Here is a 22,378-nt window from a genome sequence, read left to right as displayed (position 1 = left end):
CTAAACAATACATGAAGCTAATGTCAGCTTAATAAACTAGTTAGCTACAGCTTATAAAATGTGCCAGCTGACAAATCGACAGTCGCCAACTAGAAGAAGAGTCCACTGTTTGAATTACTTTGAATTTCAAAATCTGCTGCTGTTATCATTGTTTCCCACTGTGTGAGAACAAAAAGCTTAAAGCAGGAGGTGTAGAAACAGAAACTTAGAGGGATGGGGCTTAAGAAATGGTCAGTTTAGCTGCTTTAAGACTATGATTTATTCCAATGGGTTTGTATGTCCAATAGCTGCTTATCAGCAGTAAGACAAATTGGTACCAGAGCCTAAAAGTGGCCAGCTAGAACCAGACTATCTTACAAATGCAATTTCTAAAAAAATATTTTGAATCCAATTTTGTGTTTGGTATAATATTATGACCACATTCTTTGCTTCTGAACCCTCTTTTTAGGTAAAATAAATGCATGTTAAAGTGGCTGAAACACCCTCTGACTCAAAGTGCTGGGAATTCTCTAAAAAAAAGCTCAGCTGAAGCATGGAGCAGCTATGGACAAACACTAATCACTAGCTCAGTCTGGCACTAAAAGTCTGGTGTATCAGTGGATAAGAGGCTGTTTGTTCCATGAGAGTAACTGGATCTCTGTCAGTGGCTATGGTGTATCTGACAGTCTACACTATACTGCAATAATGATACAAAGAGCCTGTCTAAGCAGGGAGATGTGCAGATGCGGAGCCTCTTCCTTGATTACCTACCCACGCGCCGATAAGTAATTGCATTAGTATGTTATGAGAAAGCAGTGTATGACCGTTGAGACAGAACAAAGTCACACACTGAGACACACAGCAGAGCACACAGAGAGAAAATGTATGCACGCCTGCCGACGACTAGAGAGTGTCAGTGCACTAGGTGATGTGACAGTGAGAGTCATGCAGTAAGAAGTGTATTTAATCACAACTGACATTGGAGGAAGAGCAAACCGTTGCTCACTGACTCAGACTGGGAGTGTGAGATCAATTGATTAAGTCAAACAGTAAGGAAATGTTAGAAATGCTGCTTTGCGTCTACACATCCGGACATCTGTCAAGTGTGACCCGCAGTGAACCATGTGCAAACCTGTCCACAGACCTTAATGGCTTCCACGGAGTCGTATTTGTCCAGTTTGTTGATATGATTGGTGATGCTGGTGTTGAGTGGTGCGGCCGAGATTGGGTGAATGACGGTGGCGTCGTGCGACTGCTGCTGGTAGCGCTGGCAGTACGAGTAGACCAGCAGGGTAACCAGACAGCCGAGGATGGAGCTGCTGAGCCCCACGGCGATCATATGGAACAGGTTGAAGTCTGGGGGAAGAGAGGAAGGGGGAGAGGGAGGTTGAGAGAGGCTGGGGGTAATTCTCTGTCAATTCATACAAGTGGAAGTGGTAATTGTAGCTGCTATTCATATGGTAATGATGGAGAGTTCTGCAACAAAAAAAACCCTCTGGACTGTTGTGGAAATTAAAGAATATTTGTCTTGTCTTTTTTTCTCTTTATCTTATTTCTCTCTTATTCTTTCTCTTTTTCTGTGTGTTAGTGGAACCTGTTACGGATGACAATTACGTTGAAAACCAACGTAATGCAACACTTACAGCAGCCTCCTTCAAGCTAAATGAGATGGTTAAAGCAGCCTGTAGCCCGTCTGTGAGGCAAAACTCAGGACAAAAAGGTCCCAAAGGCCTCATTTCTCCTCATGTAGCTTATTGCTGTGAGCCCAAAGAACCACTTGAAGGCAACTTGGAGGAGTCTATGAGCATTTTCATCAACTCAGAGCAGTTTTATACCTGGATCGTTGCAGCTGTGTAGTAAGTAAACACTGTTAAAAGTCATTTTATCCATTCACTCAAACTCTGCTGTAACTGTGGAACAAAGTCCTCTGGGTTTTACTGTACAGTATATCCTAAGCCAATGAAAGTTGAGATAAACCATCAGCAGCACTACTTACTGTATATAATAGACAGCAACATTTGCTGAGACGCTTCCACACTGCACTTCAGATGACAATATTTTAAAATGAGAGCTGACATTTATAGCTTGAAAAGAGTGATGCATTTTCGAAAAAATACAAAGCATCTCAGACTACCACCAGATATTATTGGATCACCATTTTTCTTTAATGTGTCTTGGGTGTGTTTACAGCTGGATTTATACACTGCCAAGCAGAAAAGAAAAGCTAGGTTATTGCCTAAGACACTATGTATGTGTAATGCCAAGTGTTTTCACCCCCCCCCCCCCCCCGCATCTTTCTTTCCCTCTATTTCTTGCGCGCACACACACACACACACACACACACACGCACACATATAAATTACCTCCACAGCGCCTCTCCTCCTGACTGGAGCGTGCAATCGAGACTTCTGACAAAGAAAGAAGAAACAGCAGAATTAGGGCCAAAAGCCGTACAAACACACTCCTGTTAGCGTGACAAATTGTGCCCTTGAAGGTGAATGTGAAGTGAAAGCTGTACTCAATATGAAACAGATTATCATAAAAACTCCACTAGCTAATCATGGCTGTGGCACCTGGATTGGTTTATGAAAAGTATCAGCTCTCATTAAAAGAAATTAAGTACAAGACGTTGCTAATGAACCTTAATGAACTACCTCTCCTATTAAGGGGGATGGATAATAAGGTATAGGAAAGGAAAATGGGTAATCCCTGCTAATTAATACAGAAAGGTTACATAAATCTATGTTTCAATCAAATGTTTATTCTATCTAATGATTAATGATTCCTTAAGTTTAAAGATTCTGCCCAGGAATGTTGAATTAATAGTTGAACTACATTTTTTTTAAACTTTTAGCCAAATATATTTAAACATTTAATAGTAGTTGGAGTATTCCCAGTCAAACAGTGTGAATAATACAAGCATTCTTCGTTAAAGGGGGGAGTTGCTTTGCTGATGTCGTTGTAGCACAGATCAATGCTCTTCGGTCTCGCTTTACTGGCTTTCAATAAGGAGATGCCTGTCTAAGCAGATATCAATACTAATGTTGTGTGTGTGGGATATATGTGTGTGTGCTTGCGTATATTTGGGTTTTATTAGGACTTTCTGAACTTTGTGTCTTTCAAAAGTGTATTTTTGTGTAATCATTTAATTTCGCATTATTGCATCAATACAGTTTATCTTACACTTAAATGCTTTCTTGCAGAGAATTAGATGAGGAGATTGATACCACTCCCTTGCCTGTACGGTACATATGAAGGAACTGTTAGCTTAGCTTAGCACAAACACCACTCAAGGGGAAACAGCTAGCCTGGCTCTGTTCAAAAGTAACCAGATCCACAATTAAATACATTGTATGTAATTTAATTGATCAGTGCAAAATCCAAAGTTTAAAAATGACGAAATTTTATTTTTAGGGCAGTTGTGAGGTGTGCCAGACTTTTTCTGGCAAATAGTCTGGCACATAATCTCTCAAAAAATGGCAAATTGATGTTTTTACACTTTGTTTTTTGTACAGTTAGCTTTGTATGTCACTGGTACCAGGATTGTCTAATCTTTTGGACTGAGCGAAGCTAGCTGTTTTCTCCTGTTTCCAGTTTTTTTGCTAAGCTAAGTGTACTGGCTCCTGGCTCCAGCTTAATATTTAATAGACAGATATGAAAGTCATATCAGTCTTCTAACCTAACACAAGACAGAGAAGAAAAAGAAAGAAGTAGGCATATCTCAAAATGTCAAACTTTAACATTTAACATTTAACATTAACACCGCAATAGAGAGGTTTCTGTTTTAAAGATAAGATCATTGCTAAAACATAGATGCCGGATTTTTGCGTAGAAAAAAACAAAAAGCTTAAGCCTCATTGACCGGGTACAGAAAACATTAACCAGGAGACATTTCTTCATTTCTTTCCAACATTTGCAAAAAGTGAAACTGCTGCTGTAAGTGCTTTTTGCATGACCTGATAAAACTCTGAGCTCATAATGAAAGTAATACAGCAGCAGGGTTGTAGGAATGATTAGGTGTAAGCGTAGCACCCGGGTACACGCTCCCATGTAATCACCTGCCGCACTCAGGAGTCCTTGAGCAAGACACTAATCCCCAAAAGTGCTGCCTTGTCACTGAACCTGACCTCTGACCCGAGACGAGCCCTTTCAATGGATCAATAATGTACTTCATTATCACAGGATTCTTGAAAAATTAACTGAATTACCGCTGTGGGCATACGGTGGCGGGTGGTGCCGAATGTGTGTATGTGTGCTCAAAGTTGTGTGTTAAGTCATGCATGAATGCCCAAGACATTACTAAAGAAAAGAAGCTTGTGTGTTCCCAAAAAGACTGCAATATAAGTGTGTGTGTGTGTGATTACCTGGTATAAAATTGGAGTCAGGGGAGCATGGCCTGGTCTCGCTGGTATTTCCTGAGCACTGATTTCCAGTGGGAAACAGGACATCACAGTGACGCACACGCAGCTGGGCCCCGTTGGAGTCACAGTGGGACCACTCCGACCAGCTGGACCAACTCTCTGGAAACAGAAATGACAGTATATCTCACAACCTGTCCAGAGTGTCCATATGTGTGTGTCTGTATATGCGTGTGTGTCTGTGTGTGTGCACGGTACTGTATGAATTTGTCTGTGCTGTCAGCTGCATATTAGTCACGCATGAGTGCCCTCAGAGGAGCCGGGAGAGACTAAAGAAAATAAGCAATGAACCTGTGATGGATTGGTGGCCGCGTAAGGGCCCTAAGCTACTTATCACTGAGGTGTGTGTGTATGTGTGTGTGTGTGTATGTGTGTGTGTGTGTGTACCTGGACAGGGCTGTGTATTGCACAGTGCTTCTTCAGTGTGCAGGCCCAGGCATATGTCCCCTCCGTAAGCTGGTGGGGGGTTGCTGCAGGTTCGCGTCCTCATGTAGTGTCCTCCTCCACACGTCACCGAGCACTTGGACCATGAAGACCAGCATGACCAGCTGCCATCCACTAAACCAAACAACATTTCAATCCATTATGCAGCTGATTCTTCACATTGTCATGTAAAGGCAGATTTCACTATCAACATGCTTGTGTTAATGCTGAAATTATTTTAAAAACTGAGTTATTATATAAGAATAAACAATTTTACTTGTGTAATTGATGGAGGACAACAGAAAATAGTTGCTAAATTACACAGTTTCTTGTTTTCTCGGATTTCAGTTCCAGGTCATTTCAAAAGACAATTTACTCCGAACAACAAGTGATTGGAAGTCATTCCGAGCCATCTCAAACAGCGATGCGTGACGCAGGAATATGAAGCAATTTGAATATGTATGTTTGTGTGTGTGTGAAAGAGAGTGTTTTGAAGTGACAGAAAGTGTGCTTCATCCAGCTGTTACAGCAAACCCCTGACCCCCCCCCCCCCCCACCCCCCCAATTCAACAGCTTCCCCTGTGATTAATAAAGATAAATGAACCATTGCAATATGCGTTGTTGTTCCTCCCTTCATGTGGTGCCAAGTGGCAAACATCACATAGTTAAAAACGTGAAAATTCATGACAGCATCTGCACAAACATACACAAAGAAGACATAAATAGATGGATAGAGGGAGAGATGGAGATGAGGTGGGGGGGAGGAAAAAGAGCATTAAAATGGGGCAATCTTTGGCCATGAATCACAACAGAGGTAAATACTCTGCCAGTCATCTGGATAAAACCCCACTTCATTGTGGCAGAGAGAAATTCCCTTTTCGGAACCACTTGAGAATTGCTTTTAAAGACCTGCGGATGGCTGGCAGCACTGTGCAGGTAATTGAAGTTGCCGATGCTTTTTGTCATCTCAGTGTAATTTCTCTATCACAAAGTGACACGGAAGTCGATTCCTGGCCCTCGATGACGGATCGTCTCATCTCAGGCGTAGACGCAAGAAAAACACGGATTCATTTGTTTCCAAACCAGATGGATGGTAGGCATAACACCTTTCCTCTCCTTCTCCTTCACAGTGCACTAAAGTATTTAAAAAGAACTGGATTAGCCATAGGAGGATTACAATTGGTCTACTGGCACAATCAGCCTGCCTCAAAATAATATCTCACTTTCAGAGGGGTGCTAATTGAGCATGCATTAGTATTCATCATGGATTGTATATAAATATATTGCTACTCAAGCTAGGTTAAATCTGTTTCTTTGGGGGACAAGAGTGCAGAGTTGTTCATCAACATACTGTAGCTGTGGTATTATTACAGTCAACATCTCTGGATAGGTGTATTACATGTATTAGCATAGGGATGTGGCACAGCATAATAAAAGACCATTCACTCGACATTTTACTCTAGGGGAACACTTACGGCGACCATACAGGCAGAGCTTCCCTGGATACAGCAAATATTATGCTCTTGGATCCATCCAAAGTCTTCATCTGAGCATGGAGCTGATAACAGCTCACCCTATTAGCGACTGCGTTCGAGCCGGTGGGAGTTCAATGGCGTGCACTTGCGCTGAATGAATTAACAGGCTGTAAAAATAGTATCAATGGTCGTTAACTCTCTTGTCTCTTTTGCTTGCTTACTGCGTGGCAGCAGTTATGAAGACAGATCACGGGTGTTGAAGACGATGTGAAGATCCAGGCTTTTAGCGAGATACCCAAGCAACCTTCTCCGGGGGGCTTGATTAATAATCATCTGAGACGACGTCCTGCTTGTCTGCTTGGAGTCTGTGCTGGATACCAGGTGTGCCTTATGCCAAACTAAACACTGGATTTCCATTTAGACAGCTTACTTCCCTTGTCAGACAGAGTACTCTTTTAATTAGAAAGCTTCCTCTTGCCGTTTTCCGCTAGAGGAGTGTTGAAAATGTATTGTCTCAGGGTTTTTCACAACAGAATAAGGCCTCCCATAGCTGGCAGCATAATTACCCAGCAATGTAATTACATACTGGAGCGCCACAGGGATTGTCTCTTTGATTCCTGGTGTAAATTGGGGTCCTCGTCATACCTCTTATCTACAACTGATTTCTTTTGTGGTTCCCTATGATTTGGTAAGTCATTTTGTCACTATAATTCCTTATCCATTAATCAAGGGGAAAAACATGGCCCAAGTATGAATAGTGTGTATTTATCTGTGTGTGAGAGAAAAACAGAGCTGGCTTAGTAATTGACTCCTGATATTGTGTGTGTTTTTATCTCTGTGTGTCCCCTGCTTAATATGCCAGTGATGTTGTTTGTGTATGTGTGTCTTTGCCACTAAAGCTGGCATGTAGTATGTGTATACGATACATGTATGCGCCTCTTACCTGGACAAGGGGTGATGTTACACTCCTGGTACTCCTGTGCTGGCCCCAGGCAGGTCTGACCTCCGTACTTGGGCTCTGGGTTGCTACAGGTCCTCTTTCTGCTACGGATTCCCCGGCTGCAGTCTCTGCTGCACTGGGACCAGGAACTCCAGGATGACCAGCCGCCGTTTACTGTGTGGCCTGAGATCCTTCCGAGACGAAGCACCTCACCTGTTGGATTTAGAGAGCATAGATGATGTAAATAAAAAGAGACCCTTATCAAAACAACTGCTGTATCTCACACATGTGGTATTGTTAGTTTTTCTCAGCATTAAGACAACTTTTCCTGTAAACCTTGTAGTTTTCTGTAAGAAAGTGGATGATACTTATCCTCCCTTCCTGGCATCACTGTGTGGATTTGAAGAGCAAGAAGAGGGGCAAGAGTCAATAACAGCTCTTGATAATAGTGACTGTGCCTTTACTTGAGCCGCAGGGAGATACTTTAAAAGCTTTAGCTTGATTTGTGCTGAGAGAACAGCACCTACCTCTTGTTTCCTGTTGTCATTAAGTTATTTTTTGCTGTAAAGCACAGATTTCCTAAAAAAAAAATCAACTTTTAGAGCACCACATGCATGCAGCATAGAAACTCATAGATGCTGTCAATATTAGGTTTAGTCTGTTTACTAAATCATATCTGAAATTATACTGATGTCTCAGAAATATATAAACATAAAGGCCAATTTGTCCGTTCAAGACCATTTTAGTAGCCAACTTTCATGATCCCCAGAGGCTTTGTGTTTATTGCTAATTAGCAAATGTTAGTGTGCTAACACGCAATCTAAGATAGTGGACATGGTAAACATTATACCTGCTAAACATCATGCTGACCTTAGCATGTAGCCTCACAGAGCTGTTAGCATGGATGTGCTAGTTGTTTGTGCACTAGAGCAGAACCCTTACTTCAGTGTTTTTATTTGAAGTATTGCACTACTAATACTGCTACAAAGCAAAAAAGAGTATAAAGAACCAACATGAGAAATTCACTCAAGAAAGTCAAGCACAAGATAGATAAATACAGTCGACAGACAGATGGATGGATACAACATTGATGGCGTCAGAAATCAGCTGCACAAATGTAATCCATCATTTAATTCTTCACAGATCTCTTGTCATTTTCTAAAGATGGATTCAGTGAGAGCCGAGTGTGTCCTGTCAACATGCAGACGCGCTCGCTCATCAAACAACATCAGTTGACTAATCTGTGTACTCTCATCTGGAATGAGTCGAATAGAGGATTCCTAATGAAATATGAAACTGTAATTTCTATTAAACTATAATTACTGCATGCATTAATCAGCGCCGTGGAAATGTGCCTTGTGGTGAGACACAGAGAGCAGAATGAGAGAGGAAGAAAAGCTTCTGGCCTTTTTGAATGAAAAGACTGAACTCATCTGTTTGAGTGAAAAATAATCACCTCCAATGAAATTACAGAAACTGTCCAAGCACTTCTCTGATGATTCACTCATTCAGCAAACAAAACTATTGTCTACTTTTTCAGATAACAATGGAAGTCTTCATTTTTAGTCTGTGCTGCCTCCGCTTTGCGTCACCCTGCTCTTTCTTGCTCTCTTTCTTGATCTCTTTAAAGGAGAGGGTTGAAAGACACAATAGAAGCACATCTGGATCCTGAGACTTTGCCATTGGACCGTGCCACAGCAACCTTCCTTTTTTGTCTGATTCTCCTTTTAATCTCTTGATTTATCGTTTTTATTATCTCTACCTCATCTGTTTTTCTCACTGCTTCTTGTATCCCTTCTCTTCCCCTCTGTCTATCTTTCCCATTAACCTTCTCTTGCTTTTTGTTTCTGTCTCACACTCTCTCTCTCTGTCCTCCAACCTGGCCTCGTTGTTTTGTCAGCGTGCTCTTTTCACTGACAGTTACCGTGGCATGGCTGCTTTGTATTCTCAGGGAGAGGACAGTGTGTTTACCTAGCGCAAATCCTCGACCTCCTCATAACTATGGCCAACCTTGGCAGTGCACAGGCCGCCTAACCCCAGCATCAAGCTGGCGTGAGTGCTGACAGGCCCGTCGAGGCCCCCGCTCTTTATCGATTCTGAGCAGACAGTGGCACGAACAATCCCGCCTGCCACTGTGACCCGTACTCTTTATCAAGCCCTCTTTAGCCCAAGAGACTGGATTGCTGCTCAGCTTTAAAGGAAATGGAGTGCTTCATAATCATCCCTCTCATACAAGCAAACATGTACGCACACATTACAAGAGCCTTTTAGTCATCTGGACACACAGTGGACTAACATTCTACTGTTCATTTGTCATTCTGAAAAACAAAAACAATTTTTTTCTTCTTTTCTGGTCATTTTTCACAATATAAATGCAAATATGCTCTTTTTTATTTAAAAAAAAAAAAGCCAAGAGGAGACTTGCGACCCACACACACCCCAGTACAGGTATGTACAAATACAAAAATTTACACTTAAAATAACACTAACATAAGCATAGTACCCACACACAGCACTTTGCTCTCTCTGCTTGCTCAATCGTTGGCCTGTGACTGCTCTGATGTACTGTGTGTATTGTTAATGCTACTTCACAGGGGCTCCCTCCCGTCGCCAAAACAAACAGCGTGGTGCTCTCCCTCTCAAATAGGTAGCGACTGGATCTATCGATCCGCAGAAGAACCACACACGGCCGGAGAGAATTAATCCTCGCTCTCCTGATGAGCTGAGCTGAGACAAAGGACACAGTGCAACATCAAATAGTCCCCACTCCAAAGAAACTAGGACATAAAGAAGTTCCCTCCCTCCCTTTGCTCAACCTCATACCCTGCTTAAAGGCAAAATATACTGTAAACAAACTTATGAACTTCTATGTGTGTGTATGTGTGTGAGACAGACAGTATGTATGTGTGGGAAAAGGAGGAAGAGGGATTTGGAGGCCACACAGACACGCAATACTGTGCAATCTAATGTACTGTATAGGCAACTGCAAAGGCACTCAGTCAAAGAAGTGGGAGGAATGAGGGCAAATCAGGAGGAAAGAAAGAGACAGACAGAGGCAGAGATGGAGATGAGTTGACATCCGCAAACCAGAGAGACAAGTCTGCTTCAAGACAGACATGTCAGAGACAGAGAGGTGGAAAAATCTGAAACCTTGAAGAGGGAGGAGAGATGCACTATCACGTGTGAACAAAGTTTTATCAACACCAGAAAAACACTGGACCACACTGAGAGAGAGTAGAGGAGGAGTACTTCCTCCACCCTGTCCTAGATTCTGAACAGCATATTTACTCCCCATTACTCTTCCTCCCTCCTCCCTCCTCCTCCTCCTCTACTTTCCAGTTCAGCAGTGTCTCCCTGTGGGGGAACCGATTTTCTTCAGTGTGTGTGTGTCTGTACATACAAATGTATGCCTGTGTTTTCTTATGTCATGCTATATGAAACCATAAAAAGAGGGGCTCTGGTTGCGTACAGTTGTACGATATGACAGTATTCCCTGAGCTGTCCTAAGGTCTGCCAGGAAATAGTAGACCCAACTACCCTCCAGGGGGGAATTCTCATGGAAGATCCAATTAAAAGTTTCTAAGGGCACAATTAAAACCCTGTAACTGAAGAGCATGATGGATCAGAGCACATCTACAGAAACAAAGACATACATGAGAACACACACAAGTACACGAGAACATGGATATACACGCTAGCCTGATATGAGTACATGTTTTGTGAATTCACTTGAGGCAAGGCTTGTGAAGGCTTGTGAGTGTGACACATTTTTAAAGGAGGATTAAAGACCCGACCTACTCTTTCAGAGTGTGGCGTCCTCTACTAAAACATAGTCATAACCCACTTATACAGTAGGTTTGACTACAGTGAGATTTACTGGACTGTGTCTGTACTGAGAGACCTACTGTTGGCTTGAGACATATTTTTTCTGACATTTGCAGGGTTTCATGTTAAAATTGATTTCTAGTAGGTGGAACTCAAGTTCACGGTTGCGCTTCCAGACCATTAGCTTCAAATCACATACAGAATAGTTTCCATCACTGCCAACATTTGACAATTCCAGTCAGCTGCCAAACAGCAACATTTTCGACTCATGCTATTCTTTTAACAATATGCATGTTTGCTTGTTGTTTATCAAGTGAGTTTGATTTTCTGACAGTTTTCTGATAGCTTCTGATTGTCAATTTGCCCATGAATGCATCACAAAAGACAGTGTTAAAATGGTCCCTGCAACAATAACACAACTTTGACATGAAAATTGTGGTAAATAAATGTTTACTGTGATGTATTACCATTTGCATGTAGGATTCAAGTCTCTTAGTTGATTTTTTTTTTTATACTGTAGTGAAAACAACTGAAACCAGCAGCTGATTGAAAGGTGGGAATTTAGTTTAAGGTGAGCTTTAGAAAAGTGTAGGCAACAATGTAAATTATATGGACTTGGTAGTAAATCAGCTTAAATATGCAATACACTTGTGATAGAAGATATAAATTGGCTGTGACTGAACTTGAGCTTGGAGCACTTGCACATAAGCTCTCATGCCTGACTTTTTGCTTAAGTGAACACAGCAGAAAAAAGCAAATATCAAGAGGGTCAAGACCATTTTCTATCCATTTATCTCACTTGCCAATACAATCACAGGTAACACCAAATACCAGCTGGTACTGCAGGCTGTCGTGGTGGGTCTGTCGTAATTGTAGGTGCTTTCAAAAGCAAACTCCAACAACCTGAAATTGCCAACAAACAGTACAAACAGGATTGATTTTTTTCTACCTAAAAAAAACTTGCATCCATCAAAGAAACAGCCATTTCCTTCTCCCTGGCAATTTGAAGTACCGCAGCACTGCTCTCCACTCTGAGGTAGCATCCAGTCTGATTGGTCAAAACAAGCAACAAAGCGGAAAGTGAACCAATGTCAGGGCTGACAAGCGAAGACAAGCTTATCACTAAGTCAGAACGTGTGAGACTAGAAACTTCTTGTGTGTGCAATCTTTATTGCTGAAACCTGATTAGAAGGTGCTGTCAAAACCTCCTGTTAAAATGTTTTCAAGAGCTCAGAGTCATAATTTCATGTAGCCATGTTGGGCAAGGAGTGACTCTGTGAGTACATTTTTCCCGACAGCCAGTGTTGTTTTTATCTTCGCCTACTCTGGCTTGCTAAATTGTTGACTCCATGTCACTAAAATCTGTGCCGCTCTATGTGTGCCATATTGGGAGCAAAGGTGAAATAGGAACTACAACAGTGCCCTGCAAATTTGGTGTCAAGGACAAATGCAATCATAGGGTTGTCGTCTCCATCTGGTAGTAATCTGAGAGAGGGCATGGGTTATGTACTTAACTGAGGCATAACAGAGAGACATATAAGGGGAGTCATCAACAACTTAGTGAGAGCTTCTGTACTACAAGATATGCAGCAATATCACAATTAGTATCACGGTATTACGGTACATTACAAAGTATTTAGAAACCCTGAAGGTATGATTTTCAATACCGTCAAAAATACAGACTCTGAGTAAAGCAGGAGTACACCTGGAGTTTATGAGGAGCACTTGAAGGCAGCATTGAATCCCCCCTCTGACCACAATGAGGGTTGCGATGGCGGAGTGGTGCTGTCTGCATTTCTGCTCATTGACTCCTGAAGTGAAGACTGAAGATGCAGCAATTCAAAGTTAACTTTGCTGGAAACTTTAGCCAAAATATGAGATATTAGTGCCTTGTTATTTTTGTGGTGAATGAAACTTGCTCTTTGTTTGAGCTGATATTCATCTGCTGGCCTTCAGTCAGTTTGCTCCTGACATTTATTCACCTGTTTTCAGCTGTTTTTTTTCCAAATAAAGCTACACTCTTGCTGTGTATACCCACTATCAATGAAGATTTGGCAAAAGTTCACTATGTAGGATCCCTTCAGATCATGTCTTGCCTTCATTACTCTGTTGAGGAATCTCAGCTATTTCTAACCTGTCCAAACTTATCTGTCACTTCTCCGTTGCCATGCTGTCAGAGTTTCTGTCAGTCACAAATTCTTAAATCATCAGAATTAGCCAATCGTCTTTCTGCCTACACTTCATCAATCATTCCATTGTTGGGTGCTGCTGTTAAAAACTTACTATTGTACAGCCCACCCATCCCCCTCAGCACCACCGTCTCCAGATTGGTCCGGAAGATTCAGCTGAGAGCTTCCATTTTCCACTTACTGACTTCACTCCATCACCAGCGTCAATCTCCAGGGAGATCCTGTTCTATCTCCTGTCATCATGGGCCTTTATTTTATGAAGATACTTCATGCTGACGGAGTCTAATTACATAAGTCATACTCTGTTGCTAAACACTGTTATACATTTCCAGTTGAATTCCCGTTGTTAAAATATATGATGTGTGATAATGCAGTGCTCAGAATGCAAAAGATAGGGAGTACATGCCAACCTCTTAATGACCGAATATCCACAAAAATCATTCATCCATTTTTGTAGCAATTTCCACTAGAAGAATGCACCTCAGGCACAAGACATGTGTTGTATAACTTGAATAAACACTGTGCTCACGTTAGCTCAACTAGTTCTGTTTCTTTCTTGATAAACAGGCACAGACAAAGAGAGTGCTGACTGTGGGGATTGAGAGTGAGGCAGAGAAACAGAAAGACAATAAGGATACTGGAATGGTTGTCATCCGTCAGAGGCGTCCCTCAGCACTGTCCTGTGTCTACTCAGTGTCTGTTCATGACATCTGTGCAGGAGAAACTAATCTGTCGCCGATGAGAAGGCCCTGGCCTTGATACCAGATCAGCTGAAGTGAAACACATCAGCCTGCTGACACGCTACCATTTCTCCCTGGGAAAAAATGAAGCCATCACTCACCGACACAGGCTAGCAAAATTACAAACTCACAACCTTCTTCAGAAATGTTTTTCATCTTACTGTGGCGTGCTTTCTTTTCCTTCAGTGTGTCAACTTCAATATTTGTGAGATGCAAATAAAAAGAAACCCTGGGATGAATGCCTGATTTCAATGCTTTTATAAGCCCGATACATAAAACTAGCCTGACTAAACTTTTGACTCTTTCTTATTATGTAGAGATGTCTCTCTACTAAAGGAAGAAATCTCTGTCAGTATGTATGTCCTTCGCAAATCTTGAGAACCATTCATCTGATCTACTTCACACATAGCAGGTGCATTGCTGGGGATCTAAGGAAGTGCAGCGTTAAATATGGTGCAATTTGGATACAAGACACAATCAATATTAATAAATTTCGAATAAACAAGCGATCAGCGAGCAGCTCCGGTCTGCAGCAGCGGCGTGGGGCTGCATATCATGATCAGAGTGGTAAAACCCTGCCATGAGAGATATGAGGGGACGACACCTCTCTTGATTTGATAAGGTTAAACATTAGGCTTTGTTGTTGAATTCCACACTCATTTTAAAAAAGCGCTGGTGAGGAGAGACAACGGTGAAAAGCTTTCTCTGAGAGAGAGAAAGCCTGTGAGTGACAGAAATACAATGTTATTTTCTGATTGTTTCACAGTGGTTACGTTCTAAAACACGAATAAACAACCATCAAACACTCAACAGATGATTTAGTGGTGGAGACAGACGCTCTTTGTTTCATTTTCCTCCTCTGCATTTCTCCTTTTCATTCATTCATTACATCCAACTAATGCAGTAAATACAAAGAACAACAGGACAAATCTGTGTTGTTTTTTCCATATGTGTGAATGCTTTGTTTCAAACACGGCGGCTGGAGAGAGAGAGAGAGAGAGAGAGAGAGAGAGAGAGAGAGAGAGAGAGAGAGAGAGAGAGAGAGAGAGAGAGAGAGAGAGAGAGAGAGAGAGAGAAACATTCAATGAAATATGGAACATTTACTTTAACAGCTGAACTCTATAATTTCAGATTTCAAAGAGTTTAATGACCTCTCAAAATTAAAAATTTTGGCATATCTTGCTGCCCAATATGTTTCAACATGCCACAAGCTGAGGGACAGTGACCTAGACACACACACACATATACACACACACATACACAGTGTGAGGGAACGGTGGGAAGCTTTCTCTGAAACAGAAAGCCCCTGAATGAGACAAATGACTGACCAGTCAGTGGTCTGCAGTGTTTTCACCTTTTAGTATCAGCTCAGCTTGAGAAAAGTTTTCACATGGCATGCTCTAAAAAATGAAAAGTAGACAGCATAAACACAGCTTTCAATCAAGAATGGACAGACGCTTAGGCTACTTCCCACGAACAGTTCAAAACCATTATATCTCATATAAGAACAAATCTTTTCAGCAAATATACCCACTCAAATGATCCCATCTGAAGCCACAGAAAATAAACAATCCAAGAGCCCAACATGATCGATCCACTTTATTTTAGGATGCACATTTTTTCAAAAGCGCTATATAAAAGCTGTATATCATTTTTAAATACAGCCCTCATTATACTTGAAATGACAAAAGATTCACTTATAGTACTTAACATCTATGTATAATAAATTGTTAGTATCTTTCATGTTGTTGGTGTATATACTCAGTCACACCTCACATTAACAATTTTTATATGCGTTGAAGCAGCAATACCAGAGGCCAAGCAATTGGCCCCTTCTGAACAGGCACTACACTAGTTGATTAAATCATGTGGGCATATCTCTTTCATAGATATATGACTTCACAGAAATCATCATTTAAATTGTCTGTTGGTGCAGTGTGCTGTCCTGTGGCTTCATATAGCAAGAGTGACTAATAACTTAGAAGTTTATTTAGTTAGAGACTGACTAATGACAGACAGGTTGCTGGTTTGAAAGCTGGTTAGCAATTGACTGTTTGCTAAACCTCTTCCTCGAAACAGCAATTGTCCAGTCATAGCTTAGCAACTGTGACTAGGCACATCAGACCAGTCAAGCTGTGGGTTTCTCTACTTCCGAAGCAGTGTATTATACATGGGGCTCTAGTGAGAGCAGCCTGTCCTCACAAGAAAAAAACATGACAGTATAGTTCTAAATCCAGCCAGCAAAAACAACCTATAGTTACGTTACGTCATCTAGTGACCGTAGTAATTATGATCTGAGGAACTGACGCAGTTCAGATGACATCATTTCCATTTCCAACTGCGATTCGGGACATTTTTATATGTTACTGTTGACATGACGACGTTGTGTAAATTTAAGGAAGTATTAACTACATTTCATGTGATAATTTTATCCCAAACCATGATCTTTTCCTAACCCTAACCAGGTGTTTTTTGTGCCTAAACCTAACCAGGCCTTAACCACAGTGTTGTCACCCCATAAAACATAATTATTTAACAGTGATTTGTAACAGTTTTGGGAAGCGGCAATTTACGATCCTATTTTGGGTTGTTCTGAAAAAGCTACTATGGGTAGTTCTGGAGTGTAGTCTCCAAGACTTAAGAGTAAAAGTGTAAGTAACGAGTTACACTGCTCTAATGTAAACTGCAGTCATTGGCATGTCTGGCTACTAGCTTCCAAATGGTAACCAAGGATGCCAAGGAGCACATTATAGTATTATCTAACTACATTAGTTTTGTGGGTTATGTAAAAGAATAAAAGCCCAGTTCATAACTAGCACATCTGTGTAATATTTACCCAATGCATGGCAGTTGTCCCTGGATGCTAGCAGAGTTAAGGCTAACATTAGCAGCTCTGTCCTCCTCTTCATTGGATATGGGGAAGTTTACAATCCAGTAGCACGACATAGTGTGTGTAAACTTTTTGAAAAGCTAATTAGTCAAACAGAGTTTTGTTAGACCAAAATACTGTAACAGTCTGATTGTACATTTTCCTTATTATAAATATTAGAATAACTAGCTTTACACTGTAATACAAGAAAAACAACTGTATCTTTATTTCCTTGTCTCCCATGGATCATCAACTGGTTATGAAACCAACTATCCAACACATTCAACCAACACATTCCTGATAATGTGTCTTTTAGCACATTGTCATGAAAGTAGCCATCAAGACCTCTTTACAGGATTCTTGTTTTAAAAACCTGTCTGCTTGAAATATCAGCCTTTTTAACGAATTAATGGAGCTTAATTGGCCAGTTAGCTACCAGTACTAATATTAGCCAGCATCCTTTTAGCCAGAAAAATGAACCGTGACTGGGTTGAATGAGAAGCCTGGTTATAAAGGAATAATTTATTTTTAAAAATGCTAAAGAATTATGAGTGGTAAATCTGTTACTGTTATCACTGTAAACAGCATATATGCCACATGGGAATTAGACAGTGACTAAGGCGGGTTCGGCTTCCTGAATGCTCAGTTGCATCTATGATTAAATTTATGTTGCTGGTGTCTCTTTGAGCAAGACACTGAACCTCTGGGATGCTACGTTGCTACACTGTGCTGCCATATAGGTGAAGAGGACAGTGTGTGGGATGAAGAATATGCAAAAACCAATCGCCTTGTGTAAACTGCCCATAAGTTATGCATTAAGCATAAATTATATATGAAGAAGTACTGTATTATTGTAAGTATAGAGTGAAGAGAAGAGTCACATAATTGGCAGGAAAAGAAAAGGCATGTTTTATTAAATTGCCCATAGGATTTTACTACATGAACATTTAAAAATATATGTCTATACAGGCAGTAATGCAAATTATCAAATGTTTGGCTTCATTCAGGCACGTGATATGTGATAAAGAGGAAAAATGGCTACAAAAGCTGCAAGACTAATCACTGGGCGTACATGACGAGAGGTCTTTAAATCACTACAGATCTTAAATAATTAACACATTGCTATCATTAAGCTACAATCACTGATACGAAACAACTCATTATGTTATTTAAAAGCTCATTGTAAATGCTTGGTTAAATCATATATTCATAATCAATCCCTCATAATAAAGACAGATAGAGATCTTAATATGAGAGACAGCGAGACTTGCAGGAAGCTGGCGAGAGGTTGGGAAAGTCGCTAGCATATCTCAAACATCAATTTCTTCTCTCCATTGACAGAGGATTAATTCTCCGTATCTGCGCATCACAGACAAGACTTCCAGGTATGTGTCAATAACACGCGCCGTATCTCTGAATATGATCCAAATCGTCAAATGTCAGGTACTACATCTGATAGCTCTGACGCTCAAAGCTACAAACATGATGACATTCTGCCCGAACGCAGGGAGATGGAGAAGATCTCAGAAAACTGGCTGGGCTTTTTATTTAGTAGCAGGGAAGTGACGTCAGTGAGAAAGTTCTTTCAAAGTTCATGCGTTGGCTTCAAATGAGAACACAAAAGCAAGGACGTTTCTGGCTGGTAAATTCCCTTGAAACACTCTATTCCTGACTGCTAAAGACACTCCTATTAATCTGTTTAAAAGGAGCATCTATTTTTATTAGCATACATAATCTCTATGCATATTTTACCTCACTGATTTGTTGGATGTTGTTGAGATGTAAGCAAAAGCATGCAGACAAATGCATACAAACACACATAATGGCAACCTGTTTTATAACAGCTCTAGCAAGAAAAGCCCCAGTTTTGCGGAGAGCTCTAATCGATACTAACCCGCCTGATGCAAATAGTAAATCTTTATCAGGTGACACGCCATTCCTTTCGGGTGCTCATCATCTCGGAGGGATCGCAGCGTCCTTTGCCCCAGTTGTGGACATCAATACACACCACCACTGTGACGGTAATTATCCTGCAATGGCCTCTTGCTTAAAGAAAAGTTAAGTGCTGTCCCCAGGGCTCAGGCACCCCATGCATCTATGAGAGGTGGACGGTGGGAGGAGGACATGTCATGCACGCACACACCTACACTAACACACATACAAGCGCGCATATCCAACCCAAAAGACTTGCACACATGCATGCACGTCTACCCACCCACACACACACACACCCACAAGTACACACACCGGTGCTCTGCAGATGGATGGCAAGTTTGATAATGGTTGAAATGAAGAAGTGGATCACTGGAGTCCATCCTCTTTTTCGACAGTTATGACTTAAGACTCCTTGGAGAAGTGAATCATATTGAAGTCTGAAGATGAACAATCAACGCGGGAGGAGAGGAGAGTAGCACACAGAGGCCACGTACACCTCAATAGGTCTTGCTTTCACTCAAGCTGCACAGTACAACTGAAGTCTTTTTTTTCCCCATGGATGAAGAAATTGTTTCAAATTCCACACTGAAGTTTTTTTCCCCTAAAACATGCACGGTTGAGCGTTTGATGAGAAGAAGAACCATATCTCTGAGTAAACCAGTTTTGATGTTGAAAAGAAATTTGTTTGACTGATCATTTAGAAGAAGTGAATAGGGGAAAAATATACAAAATATATTTGATTTCATATAAAATCACTCTGTTTAATTCACAAGGCACCGCCAATGCTTTGAGGCAATATTAGGCCAGCAATATAGCCTGCAGTGATATTAATTAATTATCTAGTTAAAACGCCGATATAAGTGGAATATAAAGTGCAATAGCATCTTGACAGATCACTGATGCTGATAATCTTTGGCACAGGGTATATAATGAAGTCTCTCTCTATTAAAAGAGAAATTATAACCTCCCTTCTAAAAAACAGGGGCTCCAAATGCTAGAAGATAATTTTCACCTTAATAAACTGAGTCAACAGTGTTTCCCATTTTTCCTGATGACAGATTTGACAAAACACCGGTTGTTGAGGGGATTTGAAACTTGTGCTCCACAGCTCATACATCACCATCTGTCTGCTGTAGCCTATAGGCTGCTCACATCCTCCGACTCTGACTGACACATTTCCAAAAGTGACTGCCGAACCCACAGCCTTCGCTTTTCAATTGGTGTAATTAACACTGAAACTAATCTGACATTGGGTTTCTGGTGACAACCTCTAATGAAACACATTGTATCTGTTACTTCCTCCTGCTAATCAGAAACAATGCAGACCTATTAAAGCTCATGTCTTTGTTGGCTAATGTCTTGGATGTGTGCCTGTCACTCCTCTTAAGGCTTTGAGTCTGAAGTCAGGTTTTCGCTGTGCTTGCCAGCACTCATTTAAAACCCTTCAGGAACATTTAAGCGTCTGCTTCAAAGTGTGAAGAGAACAACTTGTACCAGCGACAAGCATCAGAGGACAGATGGAGACTAATAATCAGAAATAAGGAGGAAGAGATGGATCAAAAGAGAGAAAACTCATGATAGTGTACATTAGGGCTAACCCCAGTGATTTCTGCAGTATGTGGCATGTGAGTAGTGTAGCAACAGACCACCCAGAGACACACATGAACTCAAAGCGATGGGAGGTTGCCGCAGCCTAGCAAGGCGCTAACTCCAAACTCTTAAAAAACCTGCTTTTCCCTCTGAGGCTGTGAGCAATACCATAAACAAACTTAACTGCTGCATCTGTATCTGAAGCCTCTTTACTGTGGTGTGGTGCCAGCCTGCCTGCCCTCTAATATGTATCCCTCCACTTGACAACATAAACAACTTGTCAATTAGCAGCCTGCTTGTACAAACGTTTACAGCGTTTAATTCACCAGGGGCGTGGCTGACTGAGACTGTGTGGTGTACCAACTCAGACAAAAGGGAATAGCTGGGATGATGGATAAAGAGAGTGTGTTTGTGTGCCTATAATTGAACTGTGTGCATTCATCTGTATGTGTGTGTTTGCGGATTTGTGTTTGTGTGCGTGTGTGTGTGTGTGAAAGATTGCATGGGAGTTCTAAAATTAGTTGTAAACTGCTGATTGGCTTCGTGGATTGGAAGTTCATTAACACGTCTGACGCTTTGATCCGCTGATAAAGTCGAGAACCACGGGACCGTAAACACAAGAGCTGATTAAGACAGCACTCTGTTAACTTTCGCAGGACAGAGAGAGGCAAAGTTTGAAAATGAGAGAAGGCAAGACAGAACACAAGGAAAGAGAAGATCTAATGAACAACAGACACACAGAGAGAAAGGAGGGCTTGAGGCGAGGAGGCCAATAACTAGCCTGCAGAGGCGCAGCAAGCCAGTTGGAGGGAGATAACACTGAAACATCCAGAGGCTGAGATAACTGGATAGAAACCATCTGTCTCTCCCACTCTCCACTCACCGTCAGTGGAGCAGCCGGTGGAGCCGTCACTGGAGCAGTAGCGCATCTCGATCCTCTGCCTGCCTACTTCTAGCAGGCTGGGGTCTGGGATGCGAGCCTTGCAAGTGTAGCGGAAGCGCTGTTCGTAGTGACCGCCGTTGTCTGAGATGTTGACAGGTGTCCACGGAGTCCAGGGCGTGGTCTTCTTTAGGTCAGGACATGGTAGGGTGTTGCATGACTGGTACTCCTGCAGTCACAGAGACGAAATTTTTTTTACTGCATTTAACGTTGAGCTTTTGGTTGTGGCAAGCACGTTTTCAAGCAGGTGATTTTGCCCTGTCTGGCAAGGAAGAGATAATCACACATCATTAAAGCAATAATTAAGCATGACACACTCAGACAGAAATTTCTAGTGTATTTCCCAAGCATAATAATGCACAGGACAATGGCTTTTGAAATTCTCAGCAGAGTGACTAATATGATATTAAACAGCTTATTTTATGAGGAAATAAACTGTCTTTTCAAAGCTTTCATTGTCGTTCATCCTTGAAAGCCACTTGATTCCATTTCTGGCTGGTTTATGTTGCTAAATCTAGTAGCCTTCATCCATCAAAATACCTGTCACCAACCAACCCAAACCCTTTTTGCCTGGCCCAATCTAGCCTGCCATTCTGCAGGCACACACTGACTAAGGATACATTCCCATTAGACCACTTGCTGAACATGGCAAGAGGCAAACAAGCCAGGCAGAAAAGGTCATTGATCAAGTTTAATTTACAACCAAGGGGAAAGGATGGAGGGTTGGAGGGAGAAGGGGGAGGAAAGGGAGGAGGGGTGATGGCAGGGACCTGGAGAAGTTGATAGAGAAAGAGGCGGAGAAGTGGAGGGGAAAGAAAAAAAAAAAGAGAAGGCAATAATGGCAACTCTTTCTCCCATCTACATCTGGCTTTGTGAGCTGGGCAGTAAAAATGAAAAACACAGCACTGAAGCTCGAACAGGATGATATGTGAGTCTCATTCAGAAGTGCTATGAGTATATATTTGGCCTCTACTTCCCTCAGCCAACTTCTATTTGGACTCATGGTTGAGAAATATTTTGCTTTCTATGGTGCTATATTTGATGATGAGATTCAA

General features: G+C 41.5%; 1 protein-coding gene across 1 annotated transcript in view; it reads right to left on the bottom strand.

Moving 5' to 3' along the window:
- The window catches only part of sema5a (sema domain, seven thrombospondin repeats (type 1 and type 1-like), transmembrane domain (TM) and short cytoplasmic domain, (semaphorin) 5A), a 123,483-nt gene that overhangs the window by 3,041 nt on the left and 98,064 nt on the right, over window positions 1–22,378 (bottom strand). Inside the window, exons 16-21 of the mRNA XM_067578039.1 lie at window positions 21,267–21,492; window positions 7,239–7,448; window positions 4,785–4,955; window positions 4,344–4,499; window positions 2,343–2,387; window positions 1,124–1,335 (exon numbers count right to left, since the gene is read on the bottom strand). Of these exons, the coding sequence (XP_067434140.1) occupies window positions 1,124–1,335; window positions 2,343–2,387; window positions 4,344–4,499; window positions 4,785–4,955; window positions 7,239–7,448; window positions 21,267–21,492 (1,020 nt within the window). The remainder of the gene's footprint in view (window positions 1–1,123; window positions 1,336–2,342; window positions 2,388–4,343; window positions 4,500–4,784; window positions 4,956–7,238; window positions 7,449–21,266; window positions 21,493–22,378) is intronic.

The sequence above is a fragment of the Thunnus thynnus genome, chromosome 21 (genome assembly GCF_963924715.1).
Source record: "Thunnus thynnus chromosome 21, fThuThy2.1, whole genome shotgun sequence".
NCBI classification, from domain to species: Eukaryota; Metazoa; Chordata; class Actinopteri; order Scombriformes; family Scombridae; genus Thunnus; species Thunnus thynnus.
Note: the sequence above shows the minus strand (reverse complement) of the source record. Positions and strands in the feature narration are given on the sequence as shown.